The sequence below is a fragment of the Epinephelus lanceolatus genome, chromosome 23, assembly GCF_041903045.1.
Source record: "Epinephelus lanceolatus isolate andai-2023 chromosome 23, ASM4190304v1, whole genome shotgun sequence".
Lineage (NCBI taxonomy): Eukaryota > Metazoa > Chordata > Actinopteri > Perciformes > Serranidae > Epinephelus > Epinephelus lanceolatus.
This window is the reverse complement of record NC_135756.1, coordinates 22346147-22371277: the sequence shown is the minus strand read 5'-3', so window position 1 is coordinate 22371277 and position 25131 is coordinate 22346147. Positions and strand designations below refer to the sequence as shown.

At 39.5% G+C, this 25131-nt stretch overlaps 1 protein-coding gene across 1 annotated transcript; it reads right to left on the bottom strand.

The window, feature by feature from the left end:
• Window positions 1–4: 4 nt before the first annotated feature.
• On the bottom strand, window positions 5–23924 carry abcd2 (ATP-binding cassette, sub-family D (ALD), member 2). The gene is made up of 10 exons (XM_033614636.2): window positions 22638–23924; window positions 20900–21080; window positions 20230–20351; window positions 11899–12061; window positions 11173–11267; window positions 7651–7796; window positions 5487–5632; window positions 3202–3286; window positions 2761–2886; window positions 5–335 (listed from the first exon to the last, which is right to left on the bottom strand). Exons 1-10 carry the CDS (start codon window positions 23574–23576, stop codon window positions 131–133), a joined length of 2208 nt encoding a protein of 735 aa, XP_033470527.2. The 5' UTR covers window positions 23577–23924; the 3' UTR covers window positions 5–130.
• Window positions 23925–25131: the final 1207 nt, after the last annotated feature.

Sequence of the window (25131 nt, the reverse complement as noted above, 5' to 3'; positions counted from 1 at the left end):
TCCCCAGACAGATCTCTTTTTCTTTCACTGCCTGTTTGTCTCCCACACTCTCTTCTCCTCCTCCCCCAGCTTCCTCTCCTCCTTCTCCCCATTGACTCTTTTCCTCTCCGGGCCTCCTCCCCTCCCTGTCTCACTCCTCGGCTGTTTTGAGGACAGAGTCGTCTCCCAGGATCTTGCAGAGCTCGTTGAGGCGATGCTGCATCTCGGGAATGCCGGCCAGCTGGGCCTCCAGCCGCTGTTTCTCCTCGGTGAGGGAGAGGCGCGTCGCTGTGTCCAGCTGCTCAAAGCGCCAGCCTCCCTCCCCGTCGAACTGGAGCAGGTGGGTGTGGTACTTCCTGAAGGCGGGGAGGAAGGGTTTAAAGTCGGTTTAAAGTCAGAGAGGGACCAACGTGTGTCTTTTAGCAGTTTCACATTTCTTAATCCAGGGTGTACATAGAATTTACAACTTCATGACGAGTTGAAACTATGGATGGACAATATAGCCTATAAGTTATATTGCTATATGTTTAGGTTTTATTGGGATACATGCTTTATATCATGTTTTTTTTTTTAAGTCTCCTCTAAACTAATGTAGACTACTAAATACTAACCTAATAAATAAGGTACTGTTTTAATTAAGTTAAATAAAACAACTTTACAGTAAGGTTAAATATTGTTATAATAAAGTTATATAAAATAATTTTCATATAGTACTAATATTTTTATATAGTACTGTTACAATAAAGTTAAATAAAGTACTGTTGTAATAAAGTTATATACAGTACCGTTACAATAAAGTTAAACACAGTACTGTTACAATAAAGTTAAAAAAGTACTGTTACAATAAAGTTAAATACAGTACTGTTACAATAAAGTTAAACACAGTACTGTTACAATAAAGTTAAAAAAGTACTGTTACAATAAAGTTAAATACAGTACTGTTACAATAAAGTTAAAAAAGTACTGTTACAATAAAGTTAAATACAGTACTGTTACAATAAAGTTAAATACAGTACTGTTACAATAAAGTTAAACACAGTACTGTTACAATAAAGTTAAATACAGTACTGTTACAATAAAGTTAAATACAGTACTATTACAATAAAGTTAAACACAGTACTGTTACAATAAAGTTAAAAAAAGTACTGTTACAATAAAGTTAAATACAGTACTGTTACAATAAAGTTAAACACAGTACTGTTACAATAAAGTTAAAAAAAGTACTGTTACAATAAAGTTAAAAAAGTACTGTTACAATAAAGTTAAATACAGTACTGTTACAATAAAGTTAAACACAGTACTGTTACAATAAAGTTAAAAAAGTACTGTTACAATAAAGTTAAACACAGTATTGTTACAATAAAGTTAAATACAGTACTGTTACAATAAAGTTAAACACAGTATTGTTACAATAAAGTTAAACACAGTACTGTTACAATAAAGTTAAATACAGTACTGTTACAATAAAGTTAAATACAGTACTGTTACAATAATGTTAAACACAGTACTGTTACAATAAAGTTAAATACAGTACTGCTATAATAAAGTTAAATACAGTACTGTTACAATAAAGTTAAACACAGTACTGTTACAATAAAGTTAAATACAGTACTGTTACAATAAAGTTAAACACAGTACTGTTACAATAAAGTTAAAAAAACACTGTTACAATAAAGTTAAATACAGTACTGTTACAATAAAGTTAAATACAGTACTGTTACAATAAAGTTAAACACAGTACTGTTACAATAAAATTAAATACAGTTCCGTTACAATAATGTTAAACACAATACTGTTACAATAAAGTTAAATACAGTACTGCTACAATAAAGTTAAATACAGTACTGTTACAATAAAGTTAAACATAGTACTGTTACAATAAAGTTAAACACAATACTGTTACAATAAAGTTAAATACAGTACTGCTACAATAAAGTTAAATACAGTACTGTTACAATAAAGTTAAACATAGTGCTGTTACAATAAAGTTAAAAAGTAGTGTTACAATAAAGTTAAATACAGTACTGTTACAATAAAGTTAAACACAGTACTGTTACAATAAAAAATAAATACAGTATTGTTACAACAAAGTTAAAGAAGTACTGATAGAATTTAATAAATAAAAGTGGAACCACTGGTGTTTTTATTATGAAGCACGTGGCTTGTTTGGCCTAAGTGTTGATTATTTGGTGAGAACTTGAAGCTTCTGGTCAACAGTTAGATGTTAGTGGAAAATTAAACCATTAAACATGAGGATTTACTCACTGTAAGCAGGAAACAAACTAACAGCTCTCCAGTTCATATATTAACAATATTTACAGGTCACACTGGTGCTCCATGGTCACAAAATGTGACTAAACAGTAGCAGTCTGGAGCCCTGTCAGATACAAAAACAGACACCTCGCCTACTCACACACAATCCTCCAGGAGAGTGGGGTGGATGGGCGGGGGAGTGTGTTTTATGTATCATGTTTGTGAGTCTATTTGAAAACTGAATCTTAAGAACCGAAATGCCAAAGCGAGACTTATACCGGTAACTTAAAAAACATAGATGTGAAAATTAATACTCAGTGTTGCCAATGTAGTCATTTTAGACATCCTGTGTGGAACAAGACACGGTACATCAAGTATAATTGCTACATTGCCCAGCCCTAGTTTAAACACGAATAAACCATAATTCACAAAAACCTGAGTTACTCTCATGCACACTTCTGGAGACATTTTAATTCAATTTCTCTTTTACTGAATACACGAGGAACTGTTGTATGGGGTGTGACTCACCACAGGGAGGGTCTGTGTGTGATGGAGAGCAGAGAGATGCCGGCATCCTTCGCAGCCTGGAATATCTTTCCCTCCACGTCGATGCTCACAGCGCTCGTACACTCATCCAACAGTGCGTATTTAGGCCTGATACACACAGGGGGAACTGTTATAATAATAACTACTATACATCCAGTGAGTAACAGCTGACACTGCTAAAATACTGGCAAAATGCTCACAATGACAATGCTAACATGCTACAATGTTTACCATGCTCACCGCCTCAGTTTAGAATGTTAGCGTGCCAACATTAGCTCATAATTACTAAACACACTGTGCCGCTAGCATGGCTAAAAATAGCTTATTGTTTGTGTCAGGCAAAGTTTGCCCTCCAGGTGTGTCACATGTGTATAACTGTCCTGATGACTAATGACAGACAACAGTGACGCTGTTCCTTCTTACTTGTGGTAGAACATGCGAGCCATGCCCATCCTCTGCTTCTCGCCTCCTGACAGCACGTCCTTCCAGTCCAGCTCAGCATCCCAGCCTGGGCACAAATGAAGACATATGTGAATATGATGTTTACTTAAAGGTTTCAGCAGTCTAGCTTCACTGTGAAACACTCACACATTTTCCTGTGACATTTTCAAAGACCTCACAGTAAATTCTCTGCAGTTATCTCGTATGTGTGCCAACATCCATGACTGGCGATCCGTGACTGCATATGGTCATTTGCATTGCGCGATCAAGACCTTGCGTAACACTTTCACAGTGCGGCAATTCATACATTAAACCCTCTTGCAGCTTTCAGCTTTGTACAGTAATTGGTTCACAACAATAGGCTAGTTTGTTTGGTGATGAGAGGAGAGTGACTGCCAATTAGCCACAGACTCAGGTTTGGGCAATTCCAGTAATACCCTAGTGCATGAGATCAAGCTTCTGGCTGGCACACACATACATAGCTGAGTCTGTTGGATATGAAAACACCAGGAAAACCTGCATGGCAGGTACAATGTGCAAATTTTGCAAACGTTTAAATGATCTGAAAGTCAAAATTTAGAATGGTTCGTACTGAAAGAAAAAGAACCCCCACTGTCAGGACTAAACTGTCAAGTTGACTCAGATTTGTTGCAGTGGCTAGTTGCTATTTCATCTTGTTTGGTTGGTATGTCTTACGGTTATTTGTTCTGCTTGTCTGATGCTTGTTTTGTCGAGATGACGGTTATTAATTTCATCTAGGGAATGGTTGTTTTTCTCTGATGGTTCATTTGTCCAGTTCTGTCCAGTTATATAATCAATTCTGTCCAGTTTAAAGTTGTTTTATCTACTTTGTTTGATGGTTAGTTTGTCTAGTTTGTGTAGATTTAAGAAATAGGAGAGGGAATCAGGCCTGGAGATATCTGAATCATAATTGGGAGATTCAGGCTCAGACTACCAACTCAAGATCCTGGCGCCAATTCTGCTAAAAGAACATAATATTTTGTGACTCTGAAATTGAAATTTATACAGCAGGGTGATCAGGGATGGAATAAGTGCTGGAGGCAGCATGGTAAACCAATGGCAGGCCACTTTCATACATTTTGGGACTGCCCATAAATCCTTTTAATCCGAGGAGAAGATGATTGCTGTTTTGGCAAATTATACCTGGGCAAAATCCCGCACAATCTCAGGCCCAAAATGTAATACTTTGGGTTGTGAGCAAGAACGCCATCACACAGAAGAAGCCTGCAAACCTGCCATCAAAGGACAACTGGATCACATTTGTCAACAAAATACATTGTATGGGGAAATTGCCCTTTACCTAAAGGGATAGTCTGGATTTTGTATGAAGTTGTATGAGGTATTTATCCATAGCCAGTGTGTTGCATACAGTAGATGTCAGTCCACATGCTCCAGTTTGGAGCAACAGGCAGGAGCTCGACATGGAAGCTAAGAAATCTTCTGCTGCTGACAGGGTCAGTACCAGACGTATTTTAACCATCTAAGAAAATTCATTATCAGTTGAAGTATCTTGGCGTCACACAGCGATATCTGACGGAGAAATTAAGCTGTTATGTCGTTCTTGTCAAAGCCAGACTCCACTGAGAAAAACAGTGATTTAACATCGCTGAACACAGAAGCTGCTGGTCTACTACTGCCTCGAATAGGTATTTTGTTTGTGTAACTGTGTGACTTTGGTGTTTAAAAGGGTTAATTTAGATTCACCAAAGTCACACAAAAACAAACAAACTACCTGATCAAGGCAGTGGTAGACCAGCAGCTCCTGTGTTCAGCGAGTTAAAATTGCTGTTTTTGTTAATGGAGTCTGGTTTGAGGATAGCACAGATGGGAAATCGAAGCTGTCTGAACGAGCTGTCTGATGGAACGGTAAAGCGGTAAAAATACCCTCTCAAACCCAAAATGATACAGATCTTCTTTTAGGTGGCTTAAAGATGTTTTCTTGCTGCCCCCGTTCACAGGAGTACATGGCTTAATTTCCATGTCGCCACTGCATGCTGACTGCCATCTACTGTAAGTACACTGACAATGAGTAAGTACCCCATAAAATCCCAAATTCAAAAAAATCCAAATTATCCCTTCAAGGCTACGATTTGAACAATAAACAAAATACTGGAAAAATGGACTTTATACTCTCAGAGATGTAACCTGATTTCTAGGTAGCTGGAAAACTCTTCAAAAGTCTTCCATCTCCTATTTTTACTTGAAACACTCCACATCTCAGTAAGTGACATTTATCACTGTCCTACCTCCCTCTCTGGTGACAATGTGGTTGAGGTTGACTATGTCCAAGATGGCCTCCAGGTCCTTGTCACTGAGGCCTCTGGCAGCCATGTCCTCCCCCGAGTCTGGGTAGATCACCTGATCCCGCAGTGAACCCATGGACATGTATGGCCTGGAGAAACACACACACACATACACACACCTTATCCACTGAGTGTTCCTTTGTTGCCCTGTCATTTATGAAGTGCTGCAGACACTGAAGAACAGACATAGGTGACAAAGTGGGTGTATGTGCACAAAGGGGACATGTTTAAGAGCAAGAACTAAAAGAGAAAGACACCCATTAAACTTCTGTTGTGTCTATTGAAGATAAGAGTGTTGGATTCTCTTACAACTGCCAGGTGGCCCGTCTCATCCTATGTATAAAATATTCACCGCTCTGCAGGTGGGAGTCAGCTGAGTCTGCAGCTCTGAGTATCCCTGGGTAAGATTACATTTGATGGTTTGTCTCAGTCCTTCTGCTGCCTTTCTGGAGAATTAATCGGCTATCTTAGCTTTTAAGAATTGAGAGCACTGACACCACAATCTTCCTCATGAGTTGTCAATAGTATGGTGTCAGTAGTAGAGTATGTCTATAAGACGTCAGCATAGTGAAAATGTCTTTCAACATTTTCCAAAGCCCAAGGTAGCATAGTCACATAGCTTATTAAGTTCAGTCAAAAGCCTTGTCCACACGTACATGGGTATATTTAAAAACTGTTTTTTTACGTCACTAAAAATTGACCATTTATTGGCTTTTAACCTCAAAGTGTGCAGCGTTATCTCCTTTGTGAGGCGTCACAAATGACGAAATGTTTTGAGCAATAGATGTGACCAAAATAGCGTTGGCTCTAACCATGCTAACAGAACTTTTTACATGTGTACACATACATGTACAGTTACTCTTCCACTACACTGAGGGACAAAGGCATCACAATGTTCTATGGAGGTCGCTGCTCCAGGTAGCCTTCAGGTAATGGCTTTTTTTTCAGACTTCTGATTGGCCAACATCTTCCTCTTCTTCTTTGGGTGGCTTTAGGGTTACAGTTATATCACCACCTGTTGGTTTGGCATGCTCTAACAGCGCTGTAGTTGTGTTTTTACGTTTTCATGTGGACTGAGATTCTTTTAAAACAACGTTTGTGTGGACGGGAACTTTCTTTTAAGAAAAAAAACATACCTTGTTGATGAGCCTTAAGACTCAAAGATGTTTGTAAGGCAAATAAAAGCAGAGAATCCTCACACTTGAAAAGCACAAAGACGCAAATGTTTGGCTTTTTTCATGACAAGTGACTTAGAGGATTAACTGATCATCAAAATGGGAGGCAACTAATTTTCTGTCACCTGAAATATCTGGTACATTTTATTCCTGTGGTGACACTTTGGATAATTCTATCTACCTTTAATCATTCAATAGAGAGTTTTTCACAGATCACAATCGATCAAAATGATAATAACACAGAAACAGAATGAGAGTAAAATGGTGATTTCCATTCAAATAAACAAAGCAGGATGATCAGGGTGGCAGCCATTTTTATGTGCACCGTTGCCACCGCAATTTTGTTTGAATTAAGTGTGTTTTACAATGAGTTAATGAGGCAATTAAGCTAACGTTAGCCTTTGATCGGTGGAAAAGAGAAGCAGGAATTAGTGTACGGATGTATTTTTCTATTTATTAAGGACAATAGGTGTAAGGAAACAAAACAGAGTTCTCAAACTAGTCAATGTGACATGTTTTATGACCCCACTGATGTGTGTTGTCACCATAACAGCTGTCAAAAATCAAAATTTTCTTTTAAACTAGTCAAGTGACCACAGCAAACACTTCAATGTCCTTTCTATTCATTCTATTTCTGGGTGTAATACTACAGTTAATGTCAAATGACTGTCGTGCTGAGAGAAATATGACAAGGGAATTACTGTAATTGAAAGTATTTCAAGCCTTGTCTGGGTGGTAAATATTTCACGGTGACCAGAGCTCTGGTTTCTCTTCGTCAGCCACATACACACACACAGGTCCTGTTACAATGGATTAGATTACTGGTAGGGTTCACCGGTACAATGATCACACCCATTAGTTGTTTTGTTACAACTCACTGCTGTGGGGTATTGGAATAAGTAATGTGTGAAACTCTGTGTGTGTGTGTGTACCTCTGAGGGATGTAGAACATATGTTCAGGAGAGGGTTTGTGTAGGCGGCCGCCGTAGACAGGCCACAAGCCGCTGAGGATCCTGAACAGAGAGCTTTTCCCACAGCCATTAGGCCCCGTGATCAATAGGTGCATGCCCTCCTCTACCTGAAATGGAGAGGGAATTTATCAAGATGATTTGAACCTTAGAATAATTATAAACATGAAGATTTAAAGCCCTGGAGAGATAGGAGGCAACAGTAGGTGTTTGATAGACAGCATAAGACTCAACATTACACGCAGGAGATCTGAAATGTCAACACAGGAAGAGAGGCAAAATTCTCCTCAGAGATCCTTGCTTTGAACAGAATACACTGTATTTTACCTTTTTGTTCTCTGCTTCTGAAAATGAATCATTCTGAGCTATCGCTGCAGGCCCGATCAAACTGTTTGGAGATGTCACTAAATGCCTCCAGTTTGCCTGCAGCTCAAAGTGTGATAGAACAGCAGTAAAACATATAAAGTACAAAAGCAATCAAAATAAAAAAGAAACAGCAAGGTAAAAAAATACTGAAATAACTGTTATGTTCTGAGTTCAACCATCAGTCTCACACTACAGCAGTTTCACTTATACGAGAAACAGGAAGGAGAACATTTGGCGCACGATATTTATATATATAAACTTCTGGGCATGAGCACAGCGTTAACAGATTCTCCTGCTATCAACCAGCTTAATATCAGCAGGTGTATTGACCTCAAATCAGCATTCACAGCCAGGCTTGATAGCATGAGCTGCTAGCGCTATTTGAAAGCAATACTCCTACAGGAGACTCTTTCTTTTTAAAAAAATATGAGGCCAGGGAGGTTTTGATCTTTTACTGAAGCTTCAACCACATGGTAAAACTCCTATAAGACGTGAAAGACATGTTGGTCTGGCAACAGTTTTAAATCAATTTGAAAGCCATCTTTGAGGGACTGTAAGAAAGCCAGGCTTGTGTCACATTATCAAGCTAACTCAATAATCCCGTGGCTGTGGGATCAGCAGACTTTCATTGTCTCTGTTTGAATTCAACAGAACATGCAGTGAATGCAACATAAATACGGGACACTTCACACAGTGTGTTATATGTAAGTAGAGAGGGCCGTTAGTGTCCTAATCATCTCAAATGTTTGAAAAGTGACATTTTACTCCTTCGTCAGCACCGATCTATAACTTTAAACACCATAATATCCTCTCCAGCTCATTACAGTAGCCAAAAGCCTTAGAGGAAGCAACATGTTAACACCCAAAAGATGTATCTGTTTCTTAATGAGACCACAGAGGATTTTTCATAAAGGTTAATAAACTCCCCATAGACCTAAAAACCCCTCAGAGAGTTTGATGGTGGGGAAGACTTCTGAGAACATCGGACACTAAGCACCTGCAAATACACCAGTTAACATTAATGTGTAATAAGTGGAGTTTGACGCTGGAATAGAGATAAAATGATCTGGTGCTTTTTTCAATGTTACAATGACTTCCGGGTACATAAAATGAATTGGCCCAATAGGCCCCCTTAAAAAAAAATCAGTATCACATTAAGTGTACGCTATAGTTAGAACAAATTCACCTCTTCAACAAGTGTCACACAACCATTTTTGACAAGGAACTGAAGCTGCTATTTAAAAGCCACCAGACTCTATTGACAAAAATAGTATTTTACTTTGCAGAACTATGGAGTTGCTAGTCTACTGCTGCCTTGATTGGGTAGTGCAGGGGAAGCCAACCTGCAGCTCAGGAGCCACATGCTACTCTTTAGCCCTTCTCCAGTGGCTCCCCTCCCTAACAGTGATTTTTTAGCATTTTAATTATAATTTGTCACTGTTGTAGCCCTAAAGTAATTCTTAATTTTCCAATTGTATATATGTGTAGTCTATACACTTAATTAAAATTATTATTTTTATTTTTTTTTAACATCTTGTCAACTACGTGTGTCACCATCTACGGCCTGGTGCCTTTTATTAAAATTTGGCGCATCTCAATCAATAGTCTCGAGTAGTCTTGAGTCTCCTTAGTGAGGCTAGCTATTGATTCCAAATCCAAACAAAAAAAGGTCTTGGAGGAAAACGGAGAATTTCATAGTGAGCGGACCGATTTGTTCGTGCTCACCACTAACGCTGCAAAATTTAAGTGACAAATTATAATAAAAAGCCCACTGCTGAGTAGCTACTTTGTTTTAAATTAAATTAATGCTCATTTAAACCTATTGGGAATATCAATAGACTAATTAAGATTTAATAGGCAGTGTCGACATCGTAAGGGCACGACTTGATTTTGCCAAGTAGGACATAATCCTGGATCAACATCTTGCATCACATCCCTGGACCAACATTGCAATCAACCAATCACAGCCCTCTGACATCATCAGTGTGCTGCTCCTGTGGCTCTTTCAACATTCCTTTGTGCTTCCTCAGAGCTAAGCTAGTTTTCCAAATTAAGGTTAGTACAATTAAACTCAATTCTCAGCAACACTGAACAAAACCTTACAAGCTACTGCAGAGGTAGCGAGTTAGCGTGCTAAGGTTGGCTATGCTAATGAGTAAACTTGTCAATAGACGAGAATATTAGTGAGCTAGCTTGACAATAGGGTAAGCTATGCTAACAAGTTAGCTTGTCAATAGACTCAAATATTGTTCATTAACATTAAGGGTAAGGATTATTTGCAGTTACAAAGACCTGCGAAGGATACATTTTCCCTCCTTTTTAATAACCTATTTAAAACTTCAAAACAGAAAAACTCATCTAAGAATAAACATAACCATTTTTAACAGGGATCAAGATGGACAAAAAGGAGGGAAAATGTGCTAACTGCAGGTTTTTGCTCCTGAAAAATATTATTATCCTTACTCTTTGCTAGTGAACATCTTACTTGTTAGCATAGCCCATCTACTTAGCAAGCTAACTTGCTAACATTCTTGCCTATTGCCAAGTTTACTTACGAACATAGTCCACCTAGTTAGCAACTCGCTAACCACGCAGTAGCTTATAAGTTTTTGTTCAACGTTACTGAGGATTTTGTTCAATTGTATTAACTTCAAATTGACTAGCTGAGAGGAAGCCCAAAGGAATTTCTAAAGAAACGCAGAAGCAGCACACTGATGATGTCAGAGGGCTGTGATTGGTTGATTGCAATGTTGGTCAAGGAACGCGATGTGGGATGTTGATCCAGGAGCATGACCTACTTGGCAAAAATAGGCACAATTATGTATTGCGGCTCCAGACATATTTTTTTTGGCCAAAAATGTCTCTTTTGATAGTAAAGGTTGCTGACCTTTGGGTTAGTGTGTAAAATAAAGCAGACAAAATATTCCACATTTAGGGTACACTTAAGATGATAAAAAAAAATTTAGGTGGGTCTTTTTAGGTGGCTTAAATACGTTCTGCTGTGGCCCCGTCCACCGCAGTGCATTGCCTCGCTTCCGTGCCAGTAGATTTGGTTTATCAAAGCAAACAGCAGAAAGAGAAAACAGAAGCTCAGAAGAGAATAGCGTAGAGCTGTCTCACCTTGACATTCAGGCAAGACACTACTACGTCCCCATTCGGTGTAATAATTGGGACATTCTCACACACAATGCCGTTGTCCACATCTATCACTTCCCCTGAAGAGACAAAAGAGACAGAGAGAGAAAAACAGAATGAGCGTATAAGACCAGAAACTGAGGATTAGACTTTGTTGATGCATAAACATGGTTGTGGATGGATGTGCATGGGATAATACTTACAGAGCAGAATTGTGGGGTTAAAAATAAATAAAATCCCTCTTTACCACATCACATAGATTAACTGTGCTCTCAATGGGAGATTCATTCTGGGTCAAATGGACACAAGAGCAATGATTACAACCTCTGACCTTGATACTGCTGAATGCGTGTAATATCATGCTCGTGATCAAGGAATTTATTCTGCTTATGCAAGTTGCCCCAGATAAGGGTTTGGCTAAATGCAGAAAATCTGGATAGAGAGTCTGTTGTTTGCTAATGATTGCTGTTTATTTTGTGTCATACAACAGTGATAAAAAGGGTTAAAAATAAACAGTGGATGTGAAACTCACTACCGTTTGACTTGAGTTGGGTTAATTAATTGCCCCATGCTCCAGACAGCAGAAGTGGTAAAGGTTTGCCCAACATAGCAACAGTAACCATGTGTGTACAGTAACTACCTGTTTCACTCTTTCAGTTTATTTTAATACAGAGGGAAGCATAGGTGTGTGTATAGCAAGGAAAGGCATACCCTTTATCTCCAGCGGTCCATCTATGTGCATCTCAGGCTTGCTCTTCTTCTCTGCTCCTGTTGTGGCTGACACAGAGGAGCGCTTGTAAATGCCCCTCTGGACGTCCTCAAACACCACAAACATGTTGTGGACCCGTGCAGTGTAGCCTGCCAACTCTGTGACCTGTCACAACAAACACACAAAGGTCACTACTGGGTAAGATCAGGGGCATGATAGTGTGACCCAAGAGAGGAACAGATTGTAAAAGTTCACTGTCATGGTCATGTGCTGATAGTGATTCTCAACCAGGGGGATTTATGCATATACCAGGGGGTATGGAGGAAAACTGTAGATCCACTCATTTAAAAACAAAGTAATTACAATGTGACTATAGACTGCATCCAAATATTGAGTCACCTGTGACACCTAAACAATATGTTGCAATTGAAAGTGTGTGAACTAGTTACTGTAGCAAGCAAGCAGAGGTTAGTAAGCTAGAAGTAATGATGGCTGAAATAGATAACTAAAAGTTAACAGTCCAAATAGTTAGCTAAACTAAATGGCTAAACTGTTAAAATAGCTCAAAGTAAAAGATAAATTGAAATGGTTGAAATAGCTAACTACAAGGGACAGATTTTTGTTAAAACAGTTAGCTTTAAGTAATGAAAATTGTCAAAATAGTTAGCTAAAAAGGTACACATATTTAACAGTTAGTTAAAGTAATAAGAATAATTGAAACATTTCGCTAAAATTAATGAAAATGGTTAGCTAAAAGGTACCAAAATATGAAATAGTTAGCTAAAAGTAATGGAAATGGTAAAAAAATAGTTAGCTAAAAGGTACAGATATGAAAAAGTTAGCTAAAAGTAAGGAAAATGGTCAAAATAGTTAGCTAAAAGGTACAGATATATGAAATAGGCTAGTTAGCTAAAAGGTAGATATATGAAATAGTTAGCTAAAAGTAATGAAAATGGTTAATTAGCTAAAATGTACAGATACATGAAAAGTTAGCTAAAAGTAATGAAAATAGTTAGCTAAAGGTAACGTTACAGATATATGAAATAGTTAGCTAAAAGGTACAAATATATGAAATAGTTAGCTGAAAGTAATGAAAATGGTAAAGAGTTAGCTAAAAGTGATGGATAAATTGAAAGGAGGAAAATAAGTTAAAATGGTTTGCCAATAGCTGATATCAATGTTTTTATATTGTTTATTTTGTTTTTGTTGCCAGGTAAACAAGGAAATCTTAATTATAAAAAACCAAACTGATTTAAAGCAGTTAAGCCCTTCACTACACTACCTTTAAATCAGTGCAAACTTAAGCATAAAAATATATTCAATAACTTTCAAATGAAAAACATCTTTTTTTAAAAAGAGCAACTGCTTAAAAAGCCTTTTTAATATATATATATATATATCACAATTTCCTCTCTAATATCAGTTTAGGCTGCTAAATGCTAACTTGAACAAGCTCTCATCCTGGTGATGTCAACACAGATTTGTTATTCATAATGTAACATTATCAGGGAATGAATAGGGTGCATCCTCTGATGTGTCAATGGTGAGTTCACTGCATCCTTTTATCCTGAGGCATCCCAGGGAAGACCTCTGTTCATCCCGAACACCTTTTTCTATTGTCCCCGGTTTAAACAGTTAGCTAAAAGTAATGAATGGTTGAAATAGATAGCTCCTACTCCTATAATTAACAGTTTAAATAGCTGATGAATAGTTCAAATAGCTGAACATAATGGACCAATTAAATCAAAAAGGTTGGAAATCACTTTGTTAGAGTGTGTAAATGTGTGTGAAACAATGTGTGACAGTGTTAATACAAATATGTAGCTAACACCAAAGTCGCAAAGCAGATGCTGCTGCTGTGGATATGTTGTTTGAACTGTATTTCTACACTGTATACTCTAGGATCAGTTATAATCTCTGAGTTGTGTGTGCTCTCCTGTGTTTGTTGACAGCGTGTAGAGTAAGTACACACACACACACACACACACACACACACACACACACACACACACAGATCTGAGAACTTGCTGTGCATAATATGCGATGGTCTTTGAGAGATGGGTGAATAAAAAAGTAATAACACAAACCGAATATATTCAAATGTAATTACATTTAGAAGATGAACTACAGCACTTATAATGTTTTTTACAGCACAAAATGCTGTTAACACCAGATACACACAAAATGCATTAAGGTATAAAAGGATAAGGAACAAAACAAGTATCTTTATAAGCAACATAGCGATCTGAAACTCATAAAGACATGAGGAAAAGAAGAGAAAAATCACCCTCTCTCTTTGACTTTAGTGCTGAACCCTGCAGCGAGACAGTGCAGGCTGTTGACACAGCTTGATTATATTAAAAAACAAACGCCAATTCTGGGAATTCCTGGATACCATGTGGGGCTTTAGAGATGTGACCAATTCAAAGAAGAAAGAAACCAAAACACAGATGGAATGTGGCGAAAAAAAGATAGGGACAGATAAGAGAGGAGTACAGGACTGATTGTTCTCCTCACGTAAAATGGTGAAGGAAATATATATGATTAAAAGAGCTTCAACAGCTTATTGTAGTAGGCTATTAGGACCAGTAGTTATGAAACACACTGCCTCTACATAGCCAATAGCCTCTCTTCTCTACTTTAGAAACCATGTCACTTTTGTCATATTGTATAATTTATTCCTGAACATCCCCACCTTTAAATCAGAAAAAGGCCCCTTACAACTCCAAAAAAAAGGTACAATTGGGAATTATGACAGGGATATATTTCTATTTTTATTCAGCATAGATCTAAAGATACAATAAACAGTGATACAGCAGGGTTAGTCACACCCTTTGATGAATCTCAACAGCTATTGAAAACAGATTCATGAGTGTGTTGCTGAAATTATTTGATCATCACTTTAATAAACAATTGTTTTATCATTGATAACTGTTTCACAAGATGGCACGTGGTGTAGTGGTTAGCACTGTCGCCTCACAGCAAGAGGGTTCCTGGTTTCCTTCTGTGCATGTTCTCTCCGTGTCAGTGTGGGTTTTCTCTGGGTACTCCGGCTTCCTCCCACAGTTTCCCACAACCCCCAACAAGATAAGCGGTTTCAGAATGAACTGCTTCACACAACTGTTTGTTTTTATCATATTTATAATTTACATAATAAAAAAAACCAATACCTGGCACTTTGTGATTATACGATACTGCCACACAAAAATATCGCAATACTATACTGTACCAATTTTTCCGCCACCCCTAATTGGAATGACTTCTGTGCTGGCTGCCCAATAGATTTATAAAGATTGTTGTGTGATCTTTATCTCCCACAAACCATCTCAATCACTACTTTGTCTACTGCTCTGCTTCACTTCACTTAGACATAGAAAAAAGTAATAGAATTAGTGCGCTACCCATTCTGAAAAGATTAGGATCCATCCGTGATAACCCTCGGACACATGCTAGTGCTCATCATGCAAAAACAAAAAATATGCAAAAACTGTGCAATCCTTCCCACACCCAACCTCCAACCTAAACTACACTTGCACCACCACTATTACGAGCCATAAAACTACCAAACAGCTGAACATGCCAAAACTTGTCTTGCACCAAATACAAATGCCACTGTGACTCAGAAGCCCACAAGACCTTAGGGCCCCGAAAAAGGTGCTCAACTCAGGTACTGAGCAGGTGTATACTACTGATTCCTGTTGTTGTGTAAATAAAGTCATAATAAATCAGACGAATAAAAGCAACGTCCTCTCCCGTTTGCCTAAAAAGTGTCTGAGCACATGCTGCGAGGGAAAGTGAGAAAGAGATGCAGAAGTGAGGGCTGACAGATCAACAGATGGAGGATTACTCACAGCTAGGCTAAGCCCCCAGGGAAGGAAGGAGCTCTGGACACAGCACACACACAACACCAGGATTCACTGCTGGCTGACCTACAGTGACCTGAGGGATGAGGGTGGCAGTAGATTCAATCTTGAGGAATTGATGCCTATAAAAGTCTCTCTGTTCAGTTTGTTTTTGTGACATCTAATGTAGGGCTGCAAGTTACCATCATTTTCATTATTGATTAATTTAACCATTATTTTTTCATTTAATCGTCTTGTCAATAAAGGCAAATTGTGAAACATTTTAATTAATTTCAAATTAATTTGATTTAATTTAATTTAATTTTAATTCCAACACTTTGCCATCTTCTTCGTCTTGGCAAACCAGGTAGTGCTGCACACACCACCAGTTTTCTGAAATTATATTTTGCAACTGGAACAGGCCCAGTTGGCACACATACTATGTTTATACTCCGCATGGTCACAAATTTTGGCTGCAACACATGGATGTGGAAAGTCAAAATATGATATTTACTCCAATGAATGCATGATTACGGAAAGATATTGCTCTGGCAGAACTACTACACACTGTGCCATAGACTTTCAAAGTAGTTACAAAAAGAAATAATGACCTCAGAAAGCTTATATGGAGAGCGTAATCCCAGATGGGGATAGAGCAGGCCTTCGAAGAACAAAAAGAAAGTCTACAAGATGAGTAATGAACTAGGATGAGCACAAACATGTCACAGGGCAGTGACTTACCTTATGACTCAACTTATGGCCCGAAAGGGTGCCAGATGGCCCCCCAACCATTTACTAATTGACAATAAAAATACACTGAGAATTTTTTTTTTCATACTTAAAGAGTAAATAAGGTGCCAGTTGAAACCCCAGACAGAGCAACACATTCTCACTCTCAACTTGTCAAATCCTTATGTTTAGCCAATGGTCTCTCTCATCAAAATATGACCCGCTAGGTACCCTCCTGCATCAGTTTTAGATGTTCTGGGACAGTGTGTCAGTTAATGGTCATTACATGCATCATTTCATTTAAAAAAAAACTGTTCAGTTTCTGCTCGTTAAATTTAGTCGAGCCACCCTGTAGTGCAGTGATTAGCATTGTCACCTCATAGCAAGAAGGTTTCTGGTTCAAACCCTGGTTTGGGGAGCCCTTACGTGCGGCGTTTGCATGTTCTCCCCGTGTCAGCGTGGGTTTTCTCTGGGTACTCCAGCTTCCTCCCACAGTCCAAAGACATGCAGGTTAACTGGTGACTCTAAATTGCCCGTAGATGTGAATGTGAGTGTGAATGGTTGTCTGTCTCTTTGTGTCAGCCCTGTGATAGTCTGGTGACCTGTCCAGGGTGTACGCATGTAGTTAGGTTTACAAGGTGTAAAGGCTTAAAATAAGTATGCTTGTTACTAATGTAATATAACGTAACATACATCGTTGAGCATGCTCAATATACAACTTTGGCTTCACACTGGATATGAACATTCGGCTCCTGGGTGAAAGTCCATAGTTTGTTTGACCCCTCCACCTCAATGACCTGCTGCCAATTCGGACTTTCTTGCTCTTTATACTTCTGTAATCTCCCTGAATGTCAACAAATATCGCTGCTTGGTTCGTCTCATATTGCAGCTAAAGGGTGCCTCTGTGAGATAATGTCTGACGCTAATGGGCCAAGTGTCGGTATTTGACGAGATAGGAGTGAGACCAGGTTGGACAGAGGCAACCCCGAATGTCCTAAAATCCTAGAAACGCCCCTGTATACACCTGACCTGTGCAAGGTTCCCGTGACTGGCCCCTGGCCTCCTGTCCTTTGCTAAAATGGCCCCCTGCCAAAGCAAGTTGAGTAACCCTGTCATAGGGGATCCTAACCACTTACACAACAAACAAGTACACACAGTGTACACTGTCATATTAAACAGGCAGAATGTTTGGAGGCGTGAGCACGACATACAGCCTCAGGAATGTGCTCCATCCGTGCTGCCTTTTATATTGCACACACGCTCTCTCACACATCACTTGGCCTTGCATGCAGGGGCTTGCTGCTGCACATGTGACAGCACTGTACTCAACACACGCTCACACCAGAAATGAATGCAGGCTAAAACTTGTATCCTCCAGGGACGTGTACAGAGCCAAAGACTCCCAATGAAATGACAGTCGTGACAGTGTGCTCTGCCACAGATTCGCACGTGACCGAAATAAATTTATTCTCTTGGAACTGGTTCGTGTTTTCTAAGATTTTGCAGCAGTTTGAGCCTTCTGTGTATAAAATCGGGCTTGTGTGTGTGTGTCTGCCCCTGCACATTCTGGTGTGAATGGAGTGGTACAATGGGAGGTTTTTTAAGAAGAGTGACTCACACTTAAGGAAGCAGGACAACAACCCTCTAGCACTCTTGTAAGAGTTTAGAATCCTCCTCTTCACCACAAGCACATAAAGACACGCACCTGACCCTTGCTCAGATGCCACGCATGTTGCTGAGGAAATTACTGACTAGCTTGAAAAGTACATCCCAAAACACGGGTGAGAATATGACCAAATAAAGACAAGCAGAAACCAGCTGTACGGCAATTTCACCACAAGTGTGCTGCAGCCAAATCCTCTTATGGCCCTCAAAATGCAGCCTGAGAGAGAGAATGCATGAATGGGTCTTGCTATTTTTTTGGATTAAAATGCAACGAGAGATCAGGGATTTGGCCCTCGATGAACGAGGCCTTTCATTCAGCGATCCTTTGCTTTTTCAGTCAGGACTCTAATAAATTCCTGTGCATGCATGGTAAGCTTCACATGGGGAAAGTAGAGAGAGGTGGATATACAGTACGCATCTGTCAATCATTCGGCCAATCTGTGCATTCATCCATCCAGCCAGCCATCTGTTCCACCACTTGTCTGTTCAAACCCGGGCCAGTGAAGTGACCCAACCACCCGTACTTATACATCTGTCTATAATCTGAATATCTAAGCCTGACAAATCATATTCTTTAGAAATGAGATGCAAAATTAACATCTAAAATGAAAAAAATAGGATCATCTACACATTAAAGGGTCAGTCCACCCCAAAGTCAAAAAGTACATATTTTATCTGTTAACTGTTGTGCTATTTATCAGTCTAGATTGTTTTGGTGTGACTTTGTGTGTACTGACGTTGTGTACTTTCTTTCTACCGAATTACACCTGCCAAATTACAATGTCGCAAGCACAAGCCTTTCGTCCACGAGTAAATGCATACTTCCTTTGGCGTGATTATACATGGGCGAGTGTAATTTAATAGACAGACAATAGTTCCAAGATGAAACTGCTCTCAACAAGGTCTGTGGATTATCAAATGTATCTAGTTCCGTGATATTAGAGTGAAGGCAGACATCTCCAACACTCAGCAACTCACACTGAAACAATCCAAATTGTTAAACAGCACTACAGGTAAGAGGAAACGATGTAATTTTGATTTTGAGGTGAACTGTCTCTTTAATATTGCGACAGCCTTTTTGCACATAACAAATAGTATTAAACTCTGACTAATATCAGCTACTTTTGTGTTTAAATAAGAACTTCTTTTCTCTTCTCAAAATCGCAATATGGCCAAGTTATTATAATTTCATAAAGGTAAAATGTGTCACAATATACCATTATAAATGAAACACTGTGGTGCTACAGAGATGCTCCGGCTTACAAATAATATCCCAGATGAAAGGGAACATGTTTGTTAAGTTCAGACCTAAGAAAAAAAAATCCCTATCACCATTTTAGTACTTTTTTTTCAGTGAAGATGAAATACAAAAATCACCATTCCCACTGAATTGCAGCTCATACTGCAGACATAATGTCATTTGTCAAGAAAATGACTTTTTAGGGTGATCCAGCTGCTCCTTTTTTGGCAACAGCCATATTAACAACTCACTGCAGGCGCCACAACAACATTCACATTTCCCATTACTTCCACAAAAAGGGTCTCCCACTTCCTCTAAGTATGTGAAACTACCTGTATTAATGCAACTAGTATGCAGGCATAAGCATATTAACATGTAATATCTGTCAGAAAAATAGCAATAAGACTTTTTTGTATATTGTGCAGGCCTAATTTTTGCTTGAAAATGGCTTGATGATTAACTTATAAATAGCTGCAGATTAATTTATGAAGTTTAAGTTATTTTTTAGTCAAGTACCAGTTTTCAGCACGAAACAAGTGTGCAATGCAGTTATAAAGGCACACTTCATAGTTTTTTACAACAGCCACAATTAAAGAGCGGTTGAAAAGCTGAACAGCATTATATAAATCTGAATTAGATGATCCAGCATTTCCATGTTTCTCAGCTGCGAGAGCCAATAGAAGATCATTTAAAAATCATTCTCAATATTACTATGGGCACTTTGAAGTGAAAAGAGGGAAAATTATGTCACAAGGAAATCATCTTCATCAGAGACAGAGAAAGCTGTGGTTGCTCTCAGACAAAGACACACTGCACTCCTGCAAAGCTACATTAACTTCAGCATACAGTGTCCTCACCTCTTTGTAGGAGGACATGATCCTCTCGATGGCATCGGCTCCGGAAGCCAAGAGGTTGCGGGCGGTGGTGAAAGCCTCTGTCCTCTCGCTCACCATCACCTGCGTGTGGCCGTCTGCTGTTTCTAGAGGGAAGAAAGAAAGACAGTGGGCAGGGTTGAGAGTGAAGCAACTGATTTGAGAACCTGTGACGCTACAGACATGTTTATTTAAGCAGCAAAACTCATGAAGTTTTCATTTGCCTTCTGTTTTCTGACTAAAATTCTGTGTCTCAATCTCTCCTTTGAGCCTACTGTGAGCGTGATGTCACACTTCCACCTGCGAGCATTAGAATATCATGGAAATAAGTTATTTAAATATCAGCAGTGACACTGGGACAACAGCACAGCAGCAAACAGAGTCTTAGTTATTGCTTTATTTTTGATGCAACTGAAATGTCATCAGGGAAGCGTGGGAGGCAGCTACTGTTCTCACACATGCTAATCAGCCACTGGAAACAGGAGCTGTTGGTTTGGAGGTGCTAATGAGCATCATGTGGACTGTGAAACATGCTTACGTCATGGACAAACAACTATTATAGTGGCACTTGTGCTACGCACCAGACACTATCAGACACAACCGAGCAAACTGTGGTTCCCTCTGACAAAACCGTAGCACCTCAAGGTGTCCTTACTGTTGTCAGCGAAGCCGGTAGCGGTGATGATGGGCACGGCCACCATGACGAGCCCGCTGCCGCTCCACACGTACTTCATGAGGAACTGCTCGATCATGATGTACCAGAGACGCTTTGACAGGATCAGGTTCATCTGGTCCGCCAGGGCCCGGTAGCATTTCTGCAGCTGACGCATCTCCACCTGCACAGGACGGCAAAATACAATATATAGCAGCACAGGCACTTCCTGTACTCTGTGAGGGGATATTGATTGGGAAGTGACCATTCAATTAAAGGGGAGCTACACCCATTTTTGAAAAATCATACATGTTATTCCTGTAGTCTAAGACAGTCTGAAAATATTAGTCAACATGAACAACTCTCTCCTAAATCCAAACACCAGACTGCTAAAACTCAAATTTGTGATGTTATAGGCACTTCCATTGACCAAATCACCATAATGTCATGCCAACTAATTACTTCCTGGTTCACAACTGGCAATTATTTCTATTGTCATTTCAACCGTAGCTCTAAGGTTTAGAGATACATTGTAAAATACAGTGGTCCAACCTGTCGTGACTTTTCTCCTGTGCTTATTTCATGTACTGTGTTGCTTTGCTAGCATCTGATAAATAAAAGCTACTGGCACAGAAGCTAAGCAATGTACTGCTGTGGAAGCAAACAGCAAAAAGTATTTTAGTCATCTAAAAAAAAACTAATATCAGTGTAACTGCATAATATAATTTAATATTTGCTCTGCTTTATATTCCACACTAACGGTTGGACACTGTGGTAGACAAGCAACTTCAGTGTTCTGCTACATAAAATGACTGTTTTTGTCAATGGAGTCTGGTGGCTTCGACATAAGAAAAGGGAGTCTGACAGCAAGGTGAAGCGGTGAAATTTAATATTCTAAATATAATGTAAGCTTGAATTGATATTGATTTTTTTGGCTGGCCTTTTTTTTAGGTGGCTAAAAACTAACCAACTGAGGCAGCGCTTGCTCAGCACTGTTTTATTTAATGTACGTAATGTGAGGGTTTTCTACCCAGAAGTTAGTGTAAATAAACACTGTGAATCGGTCTATATAATATAGCTCATTTAGGTCAAAAAAAAAAAAAAAAAAAAGATTTGGGTCCACAAAAATCTGGCCCCCATTCATTGTCAATGGAGCAGCTCCAGACTTTTTGACATGTTTGAGACTTACTTCCCTGCATTCTGGCTTTGAGAGAGAGTAGCTCATGTTCACAAATACTAATTGAACTTTCCTAGACCATGGACATAACATACTGGAATTCTTAATTTAAGTGTTGCTCCCCTTTAATCTGATCTTTAAGATGCACTGAATGAACTTGTGTGTAATTCTCAATCTGATTACAGTTATGTACACGTGTTACGACACTATATGAACTTTGCTATTAGATGTGGTTAATAATCTCATATTACATGTTTATAAGTGGATTTTAGGAATGCAGAGACTGGTATGGAGAATGAAGAAAACAAAATTGAGTTTTATATGTTTATATCTGTCTAATATGTCCACCAGTGCAGTGAATGTAATGGTGGACATTCAGACTGTATGTCATTCTGAGAAACATTCTAGCATGTGGTCTATTAATGATCTGTTAATGGAAAATATGGATTTGCTTTAGCTGTTTTCTATTCTGAGTGATCACAATTGAATTAAGACTATATTATCGCCTGCATGTCTGCCACAACAAAGGCAACCTCTACATTGTACACATCCAGGCCTGCATACCTTGTGTCCCCTGTAGAAAGCTATCTCCTCAGCATTCGCAATGATCCTGGAGTGTACATAGCGCAGGTAGCCTTTCCTATGAGCCTCCTCGGCCACCAGCTTGCCAAATTTAGGCGAGCAGGCACGCAGGACCTTAGCTGTGGCAAAGACCACCAGGCCGGCCAGAAGGGTGGGCCCACTGGCGTTGGCCCCCCTGGACCTGGCGGTCTGTATGAGCGTGTAGGAGGTGAGCATCACGTCCAGGATGGGCTTGGTGAGGTTGGAGTAGAGGTGGGCCACAGACTGGGAGAACATCATTACATCCTCAGTGAGAGACTGGTCCGGGTTGGCGAGCCTCCCGTCCATGTTGCTGACTCTGTAGTAGGTCTGATCGGTGAAGTAGGTCCGGTAGGCATGGTTCACCAGCCGGGTGCGGAAGGCCAGAGCCAGTTTGCACTCCAGGTACCGGATGGCGCTGTTGACGAACGTGGCCGGGATGGCAATGAGGAGCCATTTCATCAGCTGAATGATGAAGCTCCTGGGCTCCTTCTCCACTATCGTTTTCACTATCTTTCCGTCCAAGCTGGCCACGTAAATAGACAGAAACGTCCTGGATATGAGCGCCACCGAGTGCAAGGAGAGCAAACCCAGCTCTCTGGACACGAGCTTGGGGAAGAGGATTTTACCAAGTTCGAGGATCTGCTTGAAAAATTCCGCATTTACCCCGGGGGATGTCTTCTTCAGATCCGCAGCACATATCCGTGTTTGTACCGAACAGGCGGACCCGTTTTCCGCCTTTGACCCTTTATTCCTGGGATCTTTGTTTTTGCTGAGCTGCTTGCAGATGATGGGGTACAGTGTTTTGACACCATAAGCGGCAGCCGCAAGGAACACGGCTCGCTTCGCCGCAGCCGTGCGGTCCCATTTTACTTTGGACGCCGCATCGAGGATGTTGGACATTTTTCAAACGTTAGTCGTCTCTGCTGACGATCCGTACAACACCCATCCCCCAAACCCGACTCACCGCGTCGACATAGATACACAGAAGGACTTGTGGTGGTTGGATTGATGTGAAGCGAGCCCGATACATCATGTACCGCTACATCCTGCTCTTTTTCCTGTACCAGCGTCAAGCAAGACAACATACAGTCATTCTACTTCCGGTTTGTAGCTGTCAAAATAAAAACTCAAGTTCAACTTCCCTTAGGGACTGGATATATACTACTGCATCAAATCTATACCTATTTACTTGCCTTATATCACAGAAAAGAAACAATAAAGTGTGAAGATAATAAAGCCCCCACAAACATCCTTTTAAGTCTTGTGTGTTATTTACCCTGGCTTCATATGAGTAGAGGAAATCTCTGCTAGTCGCTAGGCTAATTGTTACAATGTAAAATGCCATAAGCTTGTGCTAATAACATTAGCATCTTGTATGTGTTTGGGAAAAGGTGTTTGGTATAAGACAGTTGTTTTGTTGGTGAACCTTGTGAGTTGTAATGGAGCCAAAATTTTGTAACATTACTTTTGTTAAATGTCGCTGTTGTCCCTGGCTTCATACAAGTGAAGGAAATTATCTGCTAGCCGCTAAGCTAATTGTTACATTGTAAAATGCCATAAGCTTGTGCTAATAACGTTAGCATGTTGTAGTTGTATGGAAGATGTGTTAAGTATAAGACAGGTGTTTTGACAATGAACCTTGTGAGTGGTAGTGGAGACGCATTTCATAACATTACCTTAGTCAAAAAATGTTGCTGGTGGTTCTGGCTACATATGAGTAGAGGAAATGTCTCCTACATGCTAAGCTAATGTACACAATGAAAAATGCCATAGGCTTGTGCTAATGACGTTAGCATGTTATATTTGTTTGGAAAACATGTTTAGTATAAGCCAGCTGTTTTGCCGGTGAACCTTGTGAGTTGCAATGGAGCCAAATTTTGTAACGTTACCTTTGTTAAATGTTGCTGTTGTCCCTGGCTTCATATGAGTAGAGGAAATGTCTGCTAGCTGCTAAGCATGCCATAGGCTTGTGCTAATAACATTAGCATGTTGAATAAGTGGGGAAAATATGTCGAGCAAAAGACAAATGTTTTGTCTGTGAACGCTGCGAGTTATAATGATGCCAATTTGTGTACTTGTAACTGAAACTGTAGCTATTAAGCCATGTTTAATGTATGTTTTGGGTGGGTTTTGAATCAACTCAACTTTACAGCACTGTACAAACACCCCACTGCTAACTAGTGTTTTGGAGGTGTAACTGCAGAGGGGGAGGAGACATATCAAATATATTTTAAAGCTCTAATGAGGGACTGTGTCTTACTTTGGCCTAAGAGAACAGCATACAGCTTTAAATGCCTATATTTTGTAGTAATCTTATCACTGACTTTAATGAAAACATGAAAATTGTGGTTTCACAATGTCAAACCCCAGACACCCCTCGCCTCTGACAAATAAAGATCCCTTACTGCAAACGTAGATTGACAGTGCTTTCAAACTAATGGTTTTATTTTTTAAT

Bases quoted from the DNA above. Each gene is read 5' to 3' on its own strand.
- abcd2 (XM_033614636.2), bottom strand. From the start codon at position 23,576: ATGTCCAACATCCTCGATGCGGCGTCCAAAGTAAAATGGGACCGCACG. The intron at 21,081-22,637 runs GTATGCAGGCCT...CGTCCTGTGCAG, and splicing joins CTTTCTACAGGGGACACAAG to GTGGAGATGCGTCAGCTGCA. The intron at 7,797-11,172 runs GTGAGACAGCTC...TCTCCATTTCAG, and splicing joins TGTCTTGCCTGAATGTCAAG to GTAGAGGAGGGCATGCACCT.